We start from the raw sequence: 17,756 nt of genomic DNA on the forward strand, positions 1-17,756 counted from the left end.
TACTGCCACATACATTTCCTAAGAACAAGGATATTCACTTATATAACCACCTTAAGAACAGTGATCAAGTTTAAGGAATTTAGCACTGATATAAAGCTTACAATCTATCTTCTAATTTTTTCATGTATTCCAGTAATGTTGCTTCAAGCCTTTTCTCCTCCCTTGCTAAGTCCCATCCAGGATCCATATTGCATTTAATTGCCATTGTTTCTTTAATTGCCTTTTCTTTTTTTTTTTTTTAATTTGGGGAATATATATATAATATAAATTTCCCTTCTCAGTCACTCCCAAGCACAACAGTCAATGAACTTAATCACATTCACAATTTTGCAGAACCTTATCACCTTCTATTACTAAAACTTTCCTATCTTCCCAGATAGAAACCTTACACCCATTAAGACTTAACTCTCCATTTCCTCTGCCCCTTGTCCTTGGATTCTGTACTTACCTTCTGTCTCTATGAACTTGCATACTCTCCACTATTTTCCCAGTAGTTATCATGGAGCTTAATTGAACATCCTTAATCTATAACAATCTCATTTGCTTTGATACCAACTTTACTTCAAAAATATGCACAACCATGTTCTTATACCCCTCCATACCTCCACTTTTCAGTAGTTCTTGTCACAGATTACATACTTGTACATTACTCGTCCAAAACCACTAATTCATCATTACATTTTATGCATTTGCCTTTTAAATCCTATAGGAAGTAAAGAGTGGAGTTACAAATCAAAAATACAATACTACTGATGTTAATATCTTTACTGGAGATCTTTATTCATGTAGCGTCAGTCAATTGTCTAGTGTCCTTTCCTTTCAACCTGTAAAACACCCTTTAGCATTTCTTATAGGGCAGCTCTTGTTTATCTGGGAACGTCTTAATTCCTCCTTCATTTTTTGAAAGCCAGTTTATCTGGATACAGAATTCATGGTCTGCAATTTTTCCTTTCAGCACTTTAAATATGTCTTCCCACTGCATTCTTGCCTCCATGAATTCAAGTGAGAAACTGACACCTAATATGGTTCAGTGGGGTCTATTTGTATTTATTCTGTTTCATATTTGTTGAGCATCTTGGATGTATATAGTCATGTATCTCACTAAAATTAGGAAGTTTTAGCCATTATTTCTTTGAATAGCCCCACTGCTCCTCTCTCTCTCTTCTACTTCTGAAACTACCACAATACATATATTGGTATGCTTCATGGTGTCACACAGGTTCTATTCACTTTTCTTCAATATTTTCTTTTTTTCCTTCTCAGACTAGGTGATTTCAATTGTCTTATCTTCAAGTTCTCTGATTCTTTCTATCAGTGCCAACTGAACTCCTCTAGGGAATTTAAAATTTCTCTTACTGTGGTCTTCATCTCAGTTTGTTTTCCTCTCTTAATTTCTATCTGTTTATTGATATTCTCCTTGTGTTTATCTATCATTTTCCCAATTTCCTTTCATTCCTTTTCCATGTTTTCCTTTAGTTCTTTGAGCATATTTAGGACCATTTTAAAAAATGCTTTGTCTGGGAGGGTGCATGGGTAGTTAAGTGGTTAGAAAGCCTGCCTGTCATGTGGAGACCCAGATTCGATTCCCAGACCATGCACTCACCCACAAAAATGCTTTGTCTGATATGTCCCAAATCTGGTCCTCCTTGTTGATGATTTATTATTTATTCTTTTATTGATAAAACAACATACAAACACAAGCATACTTAGCATACAAATACTCCATACACGGTGTACAATCAGTGGCTCACAATATCATCACATAGTTATGTATCTATCACCACGATCATTTTTTAGAACATACGTATCACTCCAGAAAAAGAAATAAAAAGAAAAAAGAAAAAAACTCATACATATCATACCTCTAAACCCTCCCTCTCACTGACCTAGTATTTTCATGTATCTAATTTATTTTAACCTTTTTCCCTTATTTGTTTGGTTTTTTAATCCATATTTTTCACGCATCTGTCCATACCCTAGATAAAGGAAGCATCAGACACAAGGTTTTTACAATCATACAGTCACATTATAAAAGCTATATCATTATACAATCATCTTCAAGAAAGAAGGCTACTGGAATACAGCTCTCCAGTTTTGGAACTTTCTTTAATCACTCAAATACACCATGAACTGAAAAGGATATCCATATAATGCATAAGAATAACCTTTAGGATAACCTCTTGACTGTGTTTGAAATCTCTCAGCCATTGACACTTTAATTTTCTCATTTCTCTTTTCCCCCTTTTGGTCAAAGTTTTCTCAATCCCTTGATACTGGGTCCCAGCTCATTCTGGAATTTCTGTCCCATGTTGCCAGGGAGATTTACTCACCCCTGGGAGTCATGGCCCACATAGTGGGGGAGGGTAATGGGTTCACTTGCCATATTGGCTTAGAGAGGCCACTTCTGAGCCACAAAAGAGTGCTCTGGGTATGACTCCTAGGCTTAATTTTAAGTAGGCTTAGCCTTTCCATGTAGGAATAAGTTTCATAGGCACGAATCCAAAAATCAAGGGCTCAGCCTACTGATTTGGTTGTTCCCACTGCTTGCAAGAGTATCAGAAATTCTTCAAGTAGGAAAGTTGAATCTCTCCCTCTGTCTCCCAATTCCCCTAAGGGGACTTTGCAAATACTTCTTTATTCACTGACCAAATCGCTTTGGGATTTATCGAGGCATCACACTAACCTGGACAAACCAACAAAATCTCACGCTGTATTCAAGATTTCCCCATACTTATGATGTTCAACTAAATTGACCATACAAGCTAAATTAGGAAATGCACTAACCAAAATATAGATTTTACACCAAATAAGCATCTCTCCTTTTAGCCTCACACAGAAATTGAAGTTTTAAGATATGGACAATATCGCCCTTTACCCACTCTTCTGATATATAGTAGTCCTATCCAGATCAGCTTCATTTATATCTCTACTCAATGTCTGATCACTCTTTTAACTTTTTAAACAGCTCCTGTATGGGGTACTGCTGACTTTGATAGCTTAAGGGCTCTGACTCTAAGTCTCAGGTGTCATGTAAATATCCAAAGTTTCTGGGAAAGAACATATTATATACAAACACCTCAGTATCTCAGAATTTAGAATTAACAGTTACACCCTCATTGATGATTTCTAATGGTTTAATATTCTCTTTTGCCTGGGCTATCACTTCTGTTTCTTTTTATGTTCTGTAATCTTTTGTTGAAATCTAGACATTTTGCTATTGTTATATGTTATTGCTAGGATTTAGACTCTGAGACATCTGTTCCTAAAACTTGTATGCAGTGTATTAGTCAGGGTCTCTGGAGAAATAGGGCCAAAAGGAGATATCAGTAAATATGAGGTTTATAATGGTGTCTCACACAACCATGGTAATGTTTGTGAAGCTAGCAGCTCCAATGAAGCATCTTGATAAACGCCATAGGAGAGGCTTGCTGGCTGAAGAAGCAGTGTTTCTTCTTTAATAGTATTCAACTGATTGGATTAACTCATCTGAGGGTGGCACACCCTTAGTTGATCTCAGATGTAATCACCCACAGCTGTAATCAAATGACTGAAGATTTAATAAACCAGCCTTCCGATTTATCAACCAGCCATGAAATATCCTTGCAGAAACAGTCAAGGCCAGTGCTTGCTTGCCTGACCAGACTACTGGGCATATCACCTGGCCAAGTTGACACCAAAACCTAAGCATTACAGTCTAGCCGTTGTCAATTTGGCAGCTATACACATCACATGAAACATGCTTAATTTCTAAGTAGAACACAATAATAGACATATATTTCACCTAACAATATTCAATTCTTTTGCATACAACCAGAAACATATCACATCTCTCCAGAATAGAGTTCAGGCCCTTAGGTAACATGCATTCTTAACTTAGTATCCTATAATTTAAATATTATAACATGAACAATATAAAATATGTCATATGATAAGGGGAAAATGAGATATTTGCTTATGTACAAATGCAAACATACTCTTAGCCAAATAGGGAAGAAACAGTCATACCATCACAGTCCTCATTTCTGTAACTGGTCATGTGGTCATGGTCCATATTTATCACTACCTTCTTCTACTACCCATTCCATGATCCCTTTACTCTCAGCAAGCACTTCAGCTGGCCATGGTTCTTTGCTAGGTGAGGTGACCCAAACCTTCATTCTTGAAATTTCTGGGCCATTGGTATTCCTGCTTGGATTAGATCATTGCAGTTTTCCATTGACTTTAAACACAGGTCATGGTAGTACTCAGAGCCGCCCTAGGGGATCTCCTAGGGGATTTACTATATTCCAAGAAAACTCTTCTTTACCTCCATTATGTAGTTGCAATTCTATTTCCCCTTAACAGTCAGGATCAATCACCCCAGACAGTACAGTAATGCTCTTTCATGCCTGTTCATTCAGTGGCATGAGAAGCCCAAAGTGGCCAGGTGGCAGTCTTAACTTCCAGTTGAATGGAATCATTGTTGTGTCTCCTGGTAGGAGTATTCCTCCTTTAGGAACTAAGGCCTGCAGAACAGTAGAGCTAAAGGTTTCAGGGACAGGAAGAAAAAATTTTTCTAGTGGATCACTAGGGGTGATAGTGAGTGGTACAATTCCCATTTCTGGGATTCCTGGGCCAGTGAATCCTGGCTATGGGTGAACAGCACTATAGAATGGACACTGATTCAGAGCATACAAAGCCTCCTGAAAGCTGTCCCAGCTTTGCAGGGTTTTGCCATCTAGTTGGCACCATAATTGGTTCTTTAAAAGGCCACCCCATGAAGTTGTGAGGCATGAAGCATTGTGAATGAACCTGTGGGACATCTGGTAAGGCAAAATAAGCCATAAACAAAAGGGCAATTATCATACGGTCTCCTTTAAAAATGCTTATAAGAAAACAGGGGCATAGATTGTATGTCTCATAGCAGTCACATTTAGTCTAGATGGCAATTATTATTTCAGGATTTTGAGAGGCTGTTTTATATATGTATAACCTAGTATTCAGAGATAGGAACAAAGCCGATCAGGTTGAGATTAAGGTAATTCAGAACACACAAATAAGGAAGACATTGTTTATATTTTAGAACTTCATCTACACTTTGAGACCAAAGAAAGAAAGGTTTATTTTGTCCAGAAAATAAATTTTCTGTAGCACATACTCTAACTCAACTTGTCTGGATAGCTCATTAAACTATCTAAACACAGGGAGCCCAGAATAAGAATGAGGGTCTTTAATCCTATATAGCTTAAAGTAATGCCTGGATACATCCTAGAATATATTAAGCAGATAATCAAAAGATATTAGCAAAGTCCCTTAAGGGATGGGAGAAAAAATATGGAACTATTAAACTTTACCACCAGGGAAACTCATATTTTTTACTATGTCAAACATTAGGAACACCCAAATCAAAAACCCTAGATCTTGAGGCTTACTCTTGTGAAGCTTATGAATATAGCAGAGAGGCTCAGCCTACCTCTAGGCATGCCTAAGAGTTACTTCTGGAGGACCTCTTTTGTTGCTCATATGTGACCTCACTCTCTCTGAGCCCAACTCTGCAAGTGAAATCATTGCCCAACCCCCTCTGTGAGACATGACATCCAAGGATGAAAGTCTCCCTGGTGGCATGGGAGATTACTCCCAGGGGTAAGTCTGACCCTGGCACCATGGGATCAACGATGCCATCCTGACCAAAAGGGTGAAAAGAAGTGTAAAAAATAAGGTATCAGTGGCTGAGAGAGTTCAAATAGAGTCAAATGGTTCCTCTAGAGGTCACTCTAACACATGCTTCAGTTAGACATTGCTACCTATCATAACTTGCCAAACTCCAACTATAACAATTCCAGTCAATCCTAAAGAACACATAGGGCATTTTAATGTAAGATTCTACAAAGGTTCCATGTGCAAGGGTAAGTTTCCAGGAAACTACAACCTCCAGATGGGTCCCTAGACCAGATAAGTCCTGAAACCAAGAGGGGCCAGCCTCTCCAGAACATTAAATTGTTCCATCCCCCGATCCCGTATTATTGACAGCCCCTTCCAACATGAAAAATTTAGAATGGGCTTAACACAAATACCTCTAAAGAGGTAGGGAGAAAGATCAAAGGTGATGGAGTTATACAGAGAAGGTAGGGTTTAACAAATAAGAATGATTGCTGAATCATTATATTGATATATTTTTTAGTCCCCAGTATCTTAGAGCATTTAGAAGTAAAAACCTAAAATTGTAGAATTGTAACCCATACCAAACTCTGAAATCTGTTCTATAATTAATTGCTGTGTTGTGCTTTGAAATTTATTGTTTTGTATATACATTATTTTTCACAAAAAAGTTAATTGTGATAATAAAAATATATATATTCCTTCTAGCCTCCAACGTTCTGGAGCAGCTAAACGGAAAAAAATCTGAGACGATGGAATGGTAGCTCATGACAAACTCTGGGATTTGGCTGTAACTACTGTTGAAGAGTGCTTTGAAAATTGAAAAAAAAAAGGCCATTCCACCAATCTATCGAATCCAACTGCTTCTGGATGATGCAGAACATGATAAGACCAGAGAATTCCAAGGGCATGTGTCCATTCCCGCACTTCATTTGCTATGATGTGGGTTCCTTGATCAGAGCAATATCGTGTGGAATACCATTATGGTGGATAAGGCATTCCGTATGTCCATGGATGGTAGTTTTTGTGGAAGCATTGTGTGCAGGAAGGGCAAACCCATTTCTGGAGTATCTGTCTATTCCAGTTAGAACAAATTGCTGCCCCCTCCATGGTGAAAGTGGTCCAATGTAATCATCCTGCCACCATGTAGCTGGCTGGTCACCTCTGGGAATAGTGCGCTATTGGGGACTGAGTATGGGTCTCTGCTGCTGGCAGATTGGGCACTCAGCAGTGGCCATAGCCAGGTCAACCTTGGGACTGGAAGTTCATGTTGCTGAGCCCAGGAATAACCTCCATCTCTACCACCATACCCACTTTGTTCATGACCCCGTTGGGCAACGGCAGGAGTGGCTGAGGAAAGAGGGTGATTTATATCCACAGAACAGTTCATCTTATCCACTTGATAATTAAAACCTTCCTCTGCTGAAGTCAACCTCTGTGAGCATTCACATAGCGCACAAATACCTTCATATTTTTTGCCCACTCAGAAAGGTCTATCCGCATACCACTTCCCCAGCCTCTTTGTCACCAATTTTCCATCATGCTTCTTACAAGTCCCTGCTAAAACATTAGCAACAGCCCGTGAATCAGTATACAAATGCACTTCTGGCCAGTTGTTCTTCCAAGCAAAATGAACAACCAGGTGCATGCTCAAAGTTCTGCCTACTGGGAAAATTTCCCCTCACCAAAGTCTGTTAAGGACATCCCAGAAAGGAGTTGTAGTGCTGTAGCTGTGCACTTCCAGGTGGTCCCTGCATATTGTGCAGAACCACCTATAAACCAGACCTGAGTTTTTTCTTCCTCAGTCAACTGGCTATAAGGAACTCCCCAAGAAGCCATAGCTCTGATCTGAGAAAAAGAAGATAATGTGGCAGGAGTGGGAACTGTTGGGCCACTTCCTCATGGAACTTACTGATGTTTTCAGGACCTGCTCAAGCTATCTCTTATGTACCATTACCATTTTATGGAGTGCTACTGTATATGCCCAGCTTTGTGGTCTGGTGGGTCAGACAACACCCAGCTCACAATAGTAACTTCATGGCCCTTGATTACATTTTCAGTCTCTACTGAGGCCCAGTAATAGGCTAAAAGCTGTTTCTCAAAAGAAGAGTAGAGCAGATGGTAAGACTTTGTTAAAAAATCCTAAGGGTCTGCATTATGATTCTCCTATAGGGGCCTGCCAAAGGCTCCAACCAGCATCCCTATTTGCCACTGACACTTCCAGCACCATTGGATCTGCTGGATCATATGGCCCAAGTGGCAGAGAAGCTTGCCCAGCAGCCTGTACTTATCACAAAGCCTCCTCTTCTTCTGGCCCCCACTTAAAACTAGCAGCTTTTCTGGTTACTCAGTAAATAGGCCAGAGTAGTACACCGAAATGAGGAATATGTTGTCTCCAAAATCCAAACAGCCCAACTAGGTGTTGTGCTTCTTTTTTGGTCATTGGCCAGATGCAACAGTTTATCCTTCACCTTAGGAGGGATATCTCAACATATCCCACACCACTGGACACCTAGAAATTTCACTGAATTGGAAGACCTGTGTATTTTTGTTGGATTTCTTTCCCATTCTCTGACACACAAATGCCTTACAAAAAAATCCAGAGCAGGGCGGGCCGCGGCGGCTCAGCGGGCAAGAGTGCTTGCCTGCTATGCCGGAGGACCCCGGTTCGATTCCCGGCCCCAGCCCATGTAAAAAACAAACAAACAAACAAAATATAATAAAATAAGAAAATGTTTAAAGATGTTTCCCTTTCTTCCTCCCTTCCTTCCTTCCATCCTTCCTTCCTTCTCTGTCTTTAAAAAAAAAAAAAAAAAAAAAAAAAAAAAAATCCAGAGCAGTTGCTATTTCTTGTTCACTAGTTCCAATCAACATGACATCATCAATATTATGTACCAATGTGATGTCTTGTGGAAGGGAGAAATGATCAAGTTCCTTGCAGACAAGATTGTGATATAAGGCTGGAGAGTTGATATAACCCTGAGGCAGGTCAGTGAAGGCATATCGCTGGCCTTGCTAGTTGAATGCAAACTCTTTCTAGTGGTCTTTACTGACAGGTGTTGAGAAAAAAGCATTTACAAGATCAATAGCTGCATACCAGTTACCAGGCGATGGTTGATTTGCTGAAGCGATGATGCCACATCAGGAACAGCAGATGCAATTGAAGTTACCACCTGGTTAAGTTTATGATAATCCACTGTCATCCTCCAAGACCCATCTGTTTTCTGCACATGTCAAATGAGAGCATTGAATGGGGATGTGGTGGGAATCACCATCCCTGCATCCTTCAGTTCTTAAGAGTGGCACTAATCTCTGCAATCCCTCCAGGATTCTGATTCACTATTTTGCTAGGTAGGGGTAGTTCTATTGGCTTCCACATGGCCTTTCCTACCATAATAGTCCTCATTCTGTAAGTCAGAGAACAAAAATGGGGATTCTGCCAGTTGCTGAGTATGTTGATTCCAATTATGCATTCTGGAACCAGGGAAATGACCACAGAATGGGTCTAAGAACCCACTGGACCCACTGTGAGATCGACCTGAACTAAAACACCATTGATTACCTGACCTCCATAGGCCCTTTTCTGATTGGTGGACCAGAGTGTTTTGGGTCTCCTGGAATTTGTGTCACTTCTTAGTTAGTGTCTAATAATCCCCAAAATATGTGATCATTTCCTTTTCCCTGATGCACAGTCACCCTGGTAAAAAGCTGCATGTCTCCTTGGGGAAGACTGGGAGGTAGGGTAACAGTGTACATTTTGGACAGTGTAAAAAGGCCCTTCCCCAAGAGTACCCAGCCCTCCTTTCATTCAAGGGTCTGTAAACTGTCTTAAGTCTGGGAATTGTTTAAGGAGCCATGACTCTCTGTTTTTGTAATTCAAGATAGACTTCTGTTCACTTGACCTAGAATTCTTCTGCTTATACAATACATCAAACAAGGATTTAGTAGACTGTCCATCTATCTTACTTATAGGTACCCCATTATCTACTAGCCAACAATGTAAGTTTCAATGAGTCAGATTATTTTGATTGCTGCTTTGGATCTGCTGTCCATAATGGTGGCCATGCCCACCTTGTTTATGCTGATTAACTGTTGCCACATGGCTTCTGCCACCTTGGGTCCAACCATCCCCATTATGTTTAAGGATTCCAGTTCAGTGACAGCTCTCTGTATCTGACCTATACAGAAGGGTGACTACAGAGCTCTTCAGGGATGATGGAGCTAGTCTTTATACATTTATTTCTCAAGGTTCTGGTGCAAGATTTGTCTTCTGAACATTCCTGGGGTGTGTAAGCAGGTATTTCATGACAAATTCACTCTAACATTCCAGCCTCTCTAAGCCTCTGGATCCTACATTACATTATACCATGGCAGTTCTGCCATTTCAACTTCAGGTAATGTTGGCCACCTTTTGATCCATGTTTCAGCCAACCACCCAAACAAACTCTATTTATGCCCTTTCTAACCCTTTGAGTTACAACATTGAATACAGAATCTCTACTTGGTGGACCCATATAAATAAATTCAGTTTAACCCAACTTTATATGCCTTCCACCATTATCCCACACCCTTAATATCCATTCCCACACATATTCCCCTGATTTCTGTCCCACACATAGTCCCCTGATTTCTGTCTGTATAGATTGGAAAACCCATATAGTTCTTTTGGAGTTTAGCTTACCTTTTCATGGGTCATACTTTGTACCTCACCTTTCAGTGCCTATTGGGACTTTAGTCTAGTTATAGGTGTTGAAGAAAAGAGGGGTGGTGGTGGTAGGTAATGAAAAGAAATAGAAGTGTTTTTCAAGCCAGTTGCTTCAGGCATTCCATTTCAGTTTCATCTGGTGAAACAGCTATTAGTGGCTCCAGACAGAGGAGCGAGGCTGTTTTTCCCAGAAGGGTGGTTAAAGGTTTAGCAGGCACTGAGAGGTTAATCTCTTCAGATAGAGGTTGGATGGCAGACTCCTCTGGGCAGACTGGAAGCTGGGAAGCTGTTTCCTCAAGACAAGCTGGAAGTTGGGATGCTCTTTTCCTCAGGGAAATCCATTGTAAGTCTATCTAGCAAAGTCTCAGCAGATTTCAGGGATTCCTTCTCCCCTATGCCATCATTATCAAGGGGTATATCATCATCCCAAGTTTCAGGATCCCATTCTTTTCCAATCAAAGCCCTTACTTTAACAGCAGGCACCCTGCAAGTTTGAGATTTTAGTTTATGTTGTGAACCTGCTACTTGCACAATGAAGTTCTGTGTCTGGTTTTCAGAGATCTCAAGTCTGTGACCACATAAGAAATAAGATTTTCTTTCAGGGCACACATGGAAACTTTTACATCATTCATATGGTGCTGATTTGGTTGCAAATTTGAAGACATCAGCTCATCCCTTTCCCTCATAACTGTATTCAGAGTATCTAACAACAACTAGTCAACAAAATTATACCTCTTAATTCCACAAAACTCCATAAAGGTGTCAAAAACACCCTCACCCAGAGCCTTGCCTTGTATAAGCATTCAATTAGCAGAATCAAATGATGTTATTTTGCATCTTTCTTGTCACCTCACCCTGTGGATTGTCAGTGCCATCTTGATTACTGGAAACAGATTCATTAGTGCCTTCGAGTTGAACCAGAGTAGAAAACCAATTGAAAACCCACTTTTAAGATTCTGTTTCTCAAGAACCACCCCACCCCTGGTACCAAGCCATATTGGTCAGGGTTCTCTGGAGAGACAGAACCAATGGGAAATATCTATAAATTTATAAAATTTATAATATATAAAATATCTATGAGATTTATAAAGGTGTCTCATGCAACTGTAGGAATAGAAGAGTCCAGAATCCACAGGGCAGACTGTGAACTGGGCAGCTCTGATGAAGCATCTCAACAAACTCCACAGGAGAGGCTTGCTGGCTGAAGAAGCAATGAAAAAGTCTCTCTTCTTCTTTAATAGTCTTGACTGATTGGTTTAACCTATTTGTGAGAGATACATTCTTAGTTGATTGCAGATGTAATTAGTCACACCTGCAATCAACTGACTGATGATTTAATAAACCAGCCTTCCAATTTATCAACTAGCCACAGAATATCCTTGCAGAATAGTCAGGCCAGTGTTTGCCTGACCAGATGACTAGGCACATCACCTGGCCAACTTGACAACAGAACCTAACCATCACATCCAGCTACTGTTATGACAGAGTTTTCTTGACTGCGAAGAGCTAACCAAAAAAAAAAAAAAAAAAAAAAAAAAAAATTGAAGAAGGAAGAAAAGAAAACACCTTTCCAAGTCTTTGCAGATTGACCTATATAAGTACTCCCTTTCAGGACTTATCCATACAATGAGTTTGAAGAATAGCTAGAGGCCAAAACATGGGGGCCTCCTTGATGCTTTCTGTGCTTGTCTCTTATTGTAGGCATCTTATCTGGGGCATTTCTGTGGCCCTGGGAATTTCCCCATTTACATCTTTCCAAATGTTGCCTTTCCCTAGGAAATAGTTTCCTCATGGTCCAGGTGCTACACTGTGTGTCCTACAGCCAGCCATCCCTTGATCCAGCAGCAAGACTTGACTGCTCTCCCACAGCATTCTATAGGACAGCTCAATGAACCATCTTCTACATGTTGGGTAAGTTCTGATACGGCAAGTCCCTTAGGTCAGCATGAGACAGCTTGAGCAAGATATATCTGCTCCGAGTATGTGTACAAAAGTAACTCTTCTCCCTCCTCAATTGGGATCAGAGAGCCTGTGCTTGTTTGAAATTGTTATGTACCCCAGAAAAGCCATGTTTTTTCCCTAATTCAATATTGTGGAGGCAGACCTATTGTTTAGGGTGGGACATTTTGGTTAGTTTTTTTTCCATGCAGACAGGACCCACCTAATTGTGGGTGGGATCTTTTTGATTAAGCTGTTTCCATAGAGATGTGACTCTGCCCATTCAAGGTGGTCTTGATTAGTCTACTGGAGTCCTTTAAGAGGGAACCATTTTGGAAAAGCTCAGACTCAACACAGACAGAGATGTTTGTAGATACAGAAAGAAAATGCCCCCAGGGAAGATATTTGAAACCAGAAGCCAAAGGAGCAGCAGACACCAGCTATGTGTCTTCCCAGATTGGCGTTTCTTGAGTCAAAGTACATTTTTCTGGATGCCTTAGTTTGGACATTTTTATGGCCTTAGAACTCTAAACTTTTAACATAATAAATTCTCTTTATAAAAGCTAACTCATTTCTGGTATATTGCATTTCTGGCAGCATTAACAAACTAAAACAGAGCCACTCAGTCTGGTTCCACACAGACTAGTTAAGGGTTGGGGGAGGGGCTAGCCAATGTGCCATGTGATCCCACTGCTTTGAAGTAACCTTTTTCTTGATTTGGCTCTTGCCATATTACTGCAGTCCTTTAGCTGTTATGGAGCATTGAAGAAGATGTTTCTACCAGCTTCTGCTGGTTTTGCAAAGCTTCTGTATAGGGACAGAGTTCTGAAGTGTCTTATACTACCATCTTAATTGGGGGTGTCAGGAATATGGATTTTAATGTTCAGGGCTTTTGAGAATTAAATAAGATAATGTCAAACAAGGCTATAGATTCTGATCCAAAGTGAGCTCACAATAAATAAATAGCAATATGTTTGTGCAAAGTTTATTCATTTTGATGAATATAGGCACTTTGCAAAACTATCAATGCATCATCTAATTTTGACATGGAGAATAGGAACCCATGTTAGAAAAAGAGAATCAAGAGATCAGGCTTATTCAAGTGGCTTTTTGCATTAAGTCTGCTTCTGGTGATCTAAGCAGAGTTAACAGTCCCAGAGAGGCACTTATTATGTTCAAAACATCAAATCAATATTTAGAGGCAATGATAATAATAAAAGGAAATGTTTCATCACCTTTGAAAATTCTTTAAAACAAATATCATGAATGCCAAACACAGAAATGGTTTTCCCTCCCAGTTTAACACCATTAATCAACATTATTCAAAATGAGTTTAAAGCCCTACTACTAATTTTCACTTAAAATAGCTATATTTATCATAATTAATTAACATTCCCTGGCTAAATGACATTACATATTTGGAGCCTCTTGGAACACAGGGAACATATTTAATTGGGTTGATATAATTATTTAATTGGTTTAATTGGGCTCTAGTCTTCAGGAAGTTTATCATATTCTGTTATTTGATAAATGCATATTGTTTGCCTACCAAAGACCAGGCATTATCTTAGGCACTGGAGACATGGAAGGAATGAACAAGATAGACTAGGTTCCTGCCCTGGTGGAGGGCACTCATACTCTAGTGATAAGAACCCTGAGGAAAGGAAACAGTGTGTTGTCAAAGGAGGTGACTGAGAGCAGGTTTGCTCTATCAAGGCCTTCCCTGAGGCAGTGACATTTAAGGCAGAGAGCTCCAGATAAGGTTAGACAAGTGAAAGACCCTCTTCAGGAATGAGCATGGGAAGTTCCAGGAACAGAAAGAAGACTATTCTGACTAGCAAGGTAAGCAAAATATCCAGATGGGTGACTGGTGGGCAGGGGTCAGATCAGTTAGGCTGTGGTAGCTATGTGTTATTCTTGTCTATCAGTTTCTTTAAGACACTGAAATCTAGAGAGTGAAGTGTAGTGTGTGTGTGTGTGTGTGTGTGTGTGTGTGTGTGAATTAGTTATACTCGACACCTGTGGCAGTTAGTCAACTTTTGAAGTACCTTCATCAGGAATATGTACTCCAGAGGTAGCTCTGACAAGATACAAGGACTTTAATCTACACTAAAGTGTTTTCTAATAACATAAGGAATGGCAGACACCATTTTTTTCTTCATGAAATGAGTGGCTCTAGATATATGGCACCTCCATCCTTGTATGAATGAGGCATAAGAACCTAGTGAGCTGGGTACTAAATGGCCTTCTGAATGTTGCTCTAAGATCAAATTTCCTTTGGCCTTTTGGCTCCCTAACTTAGCAGAGGAAATAAGTTAACCAGAAAATTAGTGGACCCTGCAATTAGAATATTTTGTATCTGTCCTGATTGAAACTTTCGTGCAAGGAACTTATCTGCAAGCCTACAGGACAAAGAGCTAGAACTTCACCAAGCATACAAGTACTGCTTACTAACGATGGTTTGTATATATGGCAAAATTCAGTTTGATATTTGATTTAATTGTTACATATTACTTGTCACATGCTACCAATATCTTCCAATAAGTTCTGACAAACAGAAACAAGCAAATTGACTTGGCCACATTTGCCACATCATGGTAAGGAGTTGGATTTTATTAGGAAGGATTTGAATTACATGACTAATACGTTAAGAATGTACTTCTGGGCAGGGAGGACAAGACTGGGGACAAGGAATATAAAGGTAGCTATTGTAGTAGTTCAGACAAGCAATGTGAAGGTAACTCTGAATAAGACTTAGTCTTGGACCAAGACAGTGGTAATAGCCCTGGTGAAAAATGAACAAATTCCATACATAGTTTGAAAATAGAATCAATATAACTTATTGGTAATTGTATTTGGAAGTTGAGAAAAGGAGAAGACATGAGGATAACCCTGGATTTCAGTTTGAGTAATTAGATGGAGGAATCATTAACTGTGATAGGCATGACCAGGAAGAAGAGACTTGCAGTAAGTTGTACAGAGTTCCATTTGGACACATCAAGTTTGAGCAGCTTATGAACATCCATACAGACAGGTCAAGTATGAACATTTAACCCAATTACCATTTGCTCATTTAATGAAATAAAATTTCTCATTTAAGGAGGATAAATGATTTTTACTTGGGTTAGTTTTAAAGTTCACTTCTATAGAAAACTGCAATATGGAGATACTTTTTTTCTATGAGTGACATACAACCAAATGGAGACTCTACCTCTCTTAAATTTTTAAAAACATGTTTTAGTGATTTAAAGCTGTATATACCCAAGAAAAACATATCCTTAAATCTAATCCATTCCTGTGGGTGTAAACCCATTGTAAGTAGGACCTTTTGAGGAGGCTACCTCAGTTAAGGTATGGCCCACCTCATTCAGTAATAGGATCTTAATCCTAATACTGGAATCCTTTATAAAAGAAATGAAAGCAAAGAGAAAGAAAGACACAGAAGCAAGAAGCTAAAATCAGTGAAACCCAGACGTGCCATTTGCCATGCCAAGGATTGCAGGCAGCTAGTCTTTAGGAAGACCACCTTGATGATGCCTTGACTAGGCATATTCTCAGCCTCAAACTATGAGTTAATAAGTTTCCATACTTCAAACCAAACTATTTTATAGTATTTACTTTATGCCTCCTAGGAAACTAAAATAGATTTTGGTACCAAGAGTGGGGTGCTGCTATTGTAAATGCCAAGAATGTGGAAAAGGCTTTGGAATTGGTAACGAGTAGAGTCTAGAAGAATTGTGAGGTGCTTAATAGGAAAGGTCTATATTGCTTTGAAGAGTCTGTTCATGGAAATATGGATGCTAAAGAGGAGGCCTTAGATGATGATGATTGGATTTCAGAGGAAAGGTGATCTTTATTTTAAAATGGCAAAGAAGATGGCAAAATTGAGTTCGACTGTCAGATGGAAGGCAGAATTTGAAAGCTATGAGCTTGGATATTTAGCTAGTGAGATTTCCAAGCTAAGCCTGGTCTTTCCTTGCAGCTTATAGTGAAATGTGAGAGTGATAAGATGAGAACTGAAGAGATAAGATGAAAATTGAACTCCTGGGCACAAAGAAACCAGAAATTGATGGTTTGGAAAATTTTGAGCCACCAGAAAGTGAGTCCCACAGAATAGTGCTCTATGTGAGGGTTTAAGTGAACATGGAACCAGTCAGCCATTTCAGTGCAAGTCAGGAGTAGAAATTCAGTTTCCCAGGAAGGATTTGTGGGAATCCTTTGTCTTATGGTTTGGACCTCTGTGTAATACATGCAAAACCAAAAAATTTTTTTGCAAGATCTGCACTAGTGGAACCACTGTCAACCTGGACTAAAAGGGACAGACAAGGGCAGATTAAAGGAAAAATATCATTTCAAGGGCAGAATCATGGAAGCTGAGGTCTGGACCAAAGTAATCTTCTTGGACCAAGAGAGTGGATCCACCCATGTGTGTTAAAGTTTTCACCCAGTATTCAGGGACCACATGGCTGCTGCACAAGAACTTGGAAGTGTTGGAGCTGCTGCTCCATCAAGCCCGAGGACAAAACATGGTTTCATAGATGATACTTAGACCTTGAAATCTAATGAAGTAAGCATTGAAAGTTTTCAAAATTGTTTGGGAAATGAGACCCTTGTTTTCCTTCTAATTACTCCCTTCTGTAATGGAAATATTTATCCTATGACTTCCCCCTTTGTTTATTGAAAGCAGATAACTTATTCTCTAAGTTTCACATATCCACTGACAGAGGGGGAATTGTGCCCCAGGACACTTCACTCCTATAACTAATTTTGATGAGACTTTGTACTTAGTATTGTTTCTGAAATTACTTTGGAATATTGTGATGGGATGAATGTATTTTGCATGCAGAAGGAAGATGTCTTTCTCATGTCCAGAGGATGGTGTTTGGTGGGTTGAAGGTGTATGCATCCCAGAAAAACATTTTCTTAAATCTAATCTATTCCTGTGGGTATAAACCCATGTAAGTAGTACCTTTTGAGGAGGCTACTTCATTTATGGTATAACACATCTCATTTAAAATGGGACTTAATCCTATTACTTGAGTCCTTTTTAAATGGAATGAATACAGGGAGAGAAAGCCACAGAAGCAAGAAACTGAAACCAGTGTAACCTGGATGAGAAGGGAGAGATCAACAAACGCCACCATGTGCCTTGCCATGTGGCAAAGGAGCCAAGGATCACCAGCAACTGGTCTTCAGGAAAAGAAAATTGCCTTGATTTGGATATTTTCTTGGCCTCAAACTGTAAGTAAATAAATTCTGTTGTTCAAGCTGAACCATTTTATGGTATTTGTTTTAAGCAGCCTAGGAAACTAAAACACATGTATTAACTGAAATGTGTACTACAATATAATATGATACGATACGATACGATACGATATAATATAATATAATATAATACAATATAATATAATATAATATAATATATTGCACCTAGAAAGTATTATTGTGAATATGAGTCTCCAGGCAGGGTCTTGAG

General features: G+C 39.4%; 1 protein-coding gene and 1 long non-coding RNA gene across 15 annotated transcripts in view; one reads left to right on the plus strand and one right to left on the minus strand.

The window, feature by feature from the left end:
* FILIP1 (filamin A interacting protein 1) overlaps positions 1 to 17,756 on the minus strand; it is a 396,243-nt gene that overhangs the window by 41,171 nt on the left and 337,316 nt on the right. The window contains exon 1 of one of the 12 annotated variants that reach the window (XM_077162261.1): positions 10,319 to 11,836. The exons of the other annotated variants lie outside the window; for them this stretch is intronic. Within the exon in view, the coding sequence (XP_077018376.1) occupies positions 10,319 to 10,326 (8 nt within the window). The 5' untranslated portion in view covers positions 10,327 to 11,836. Of the gene's footprint in view, positions 1 to 10,318; positions 11,837 to 17,756 lie in introns of those variants that run through there. 12 annotated transcript variants of the gene reach the window in all.
* The window catches only part of LOC143684872 (uncharacterized), an 81,779-nt gene continuing 74,495 nt past the window's right edge, over positions 10,473 to 17,756 (plus strand). For all 3 annotated transcript variants that reach the window (XR_013176228.1, XR_013176227.1, XR_013176229.1), the window contains exons 1-2: positions 10,473 to 10,685; positions 12,119 to 12,253. This is a non-coding gene — a long non-coding RNA (uncharacterized LOC143684872). The remainder of the gene's footprint in view (positions 10,686 to 12,118; positions 12,254 to 17,756) is intronic.

Source organism: Tamandua tetradactyla, chromosome 5, assembly GCF_023851605.1.
Source record: "Tamandua tetradactyla isolate mTamTet1 chromosome 5, mTamTet1.pri, whole genome shotgun sequence".
Lineage (NCBI taxonomy): Eukaryota > Metazoa > Chordata > Mammalia > Pilosa > Myrmecophagidae > Tamandua > Tamandua tetradactyla.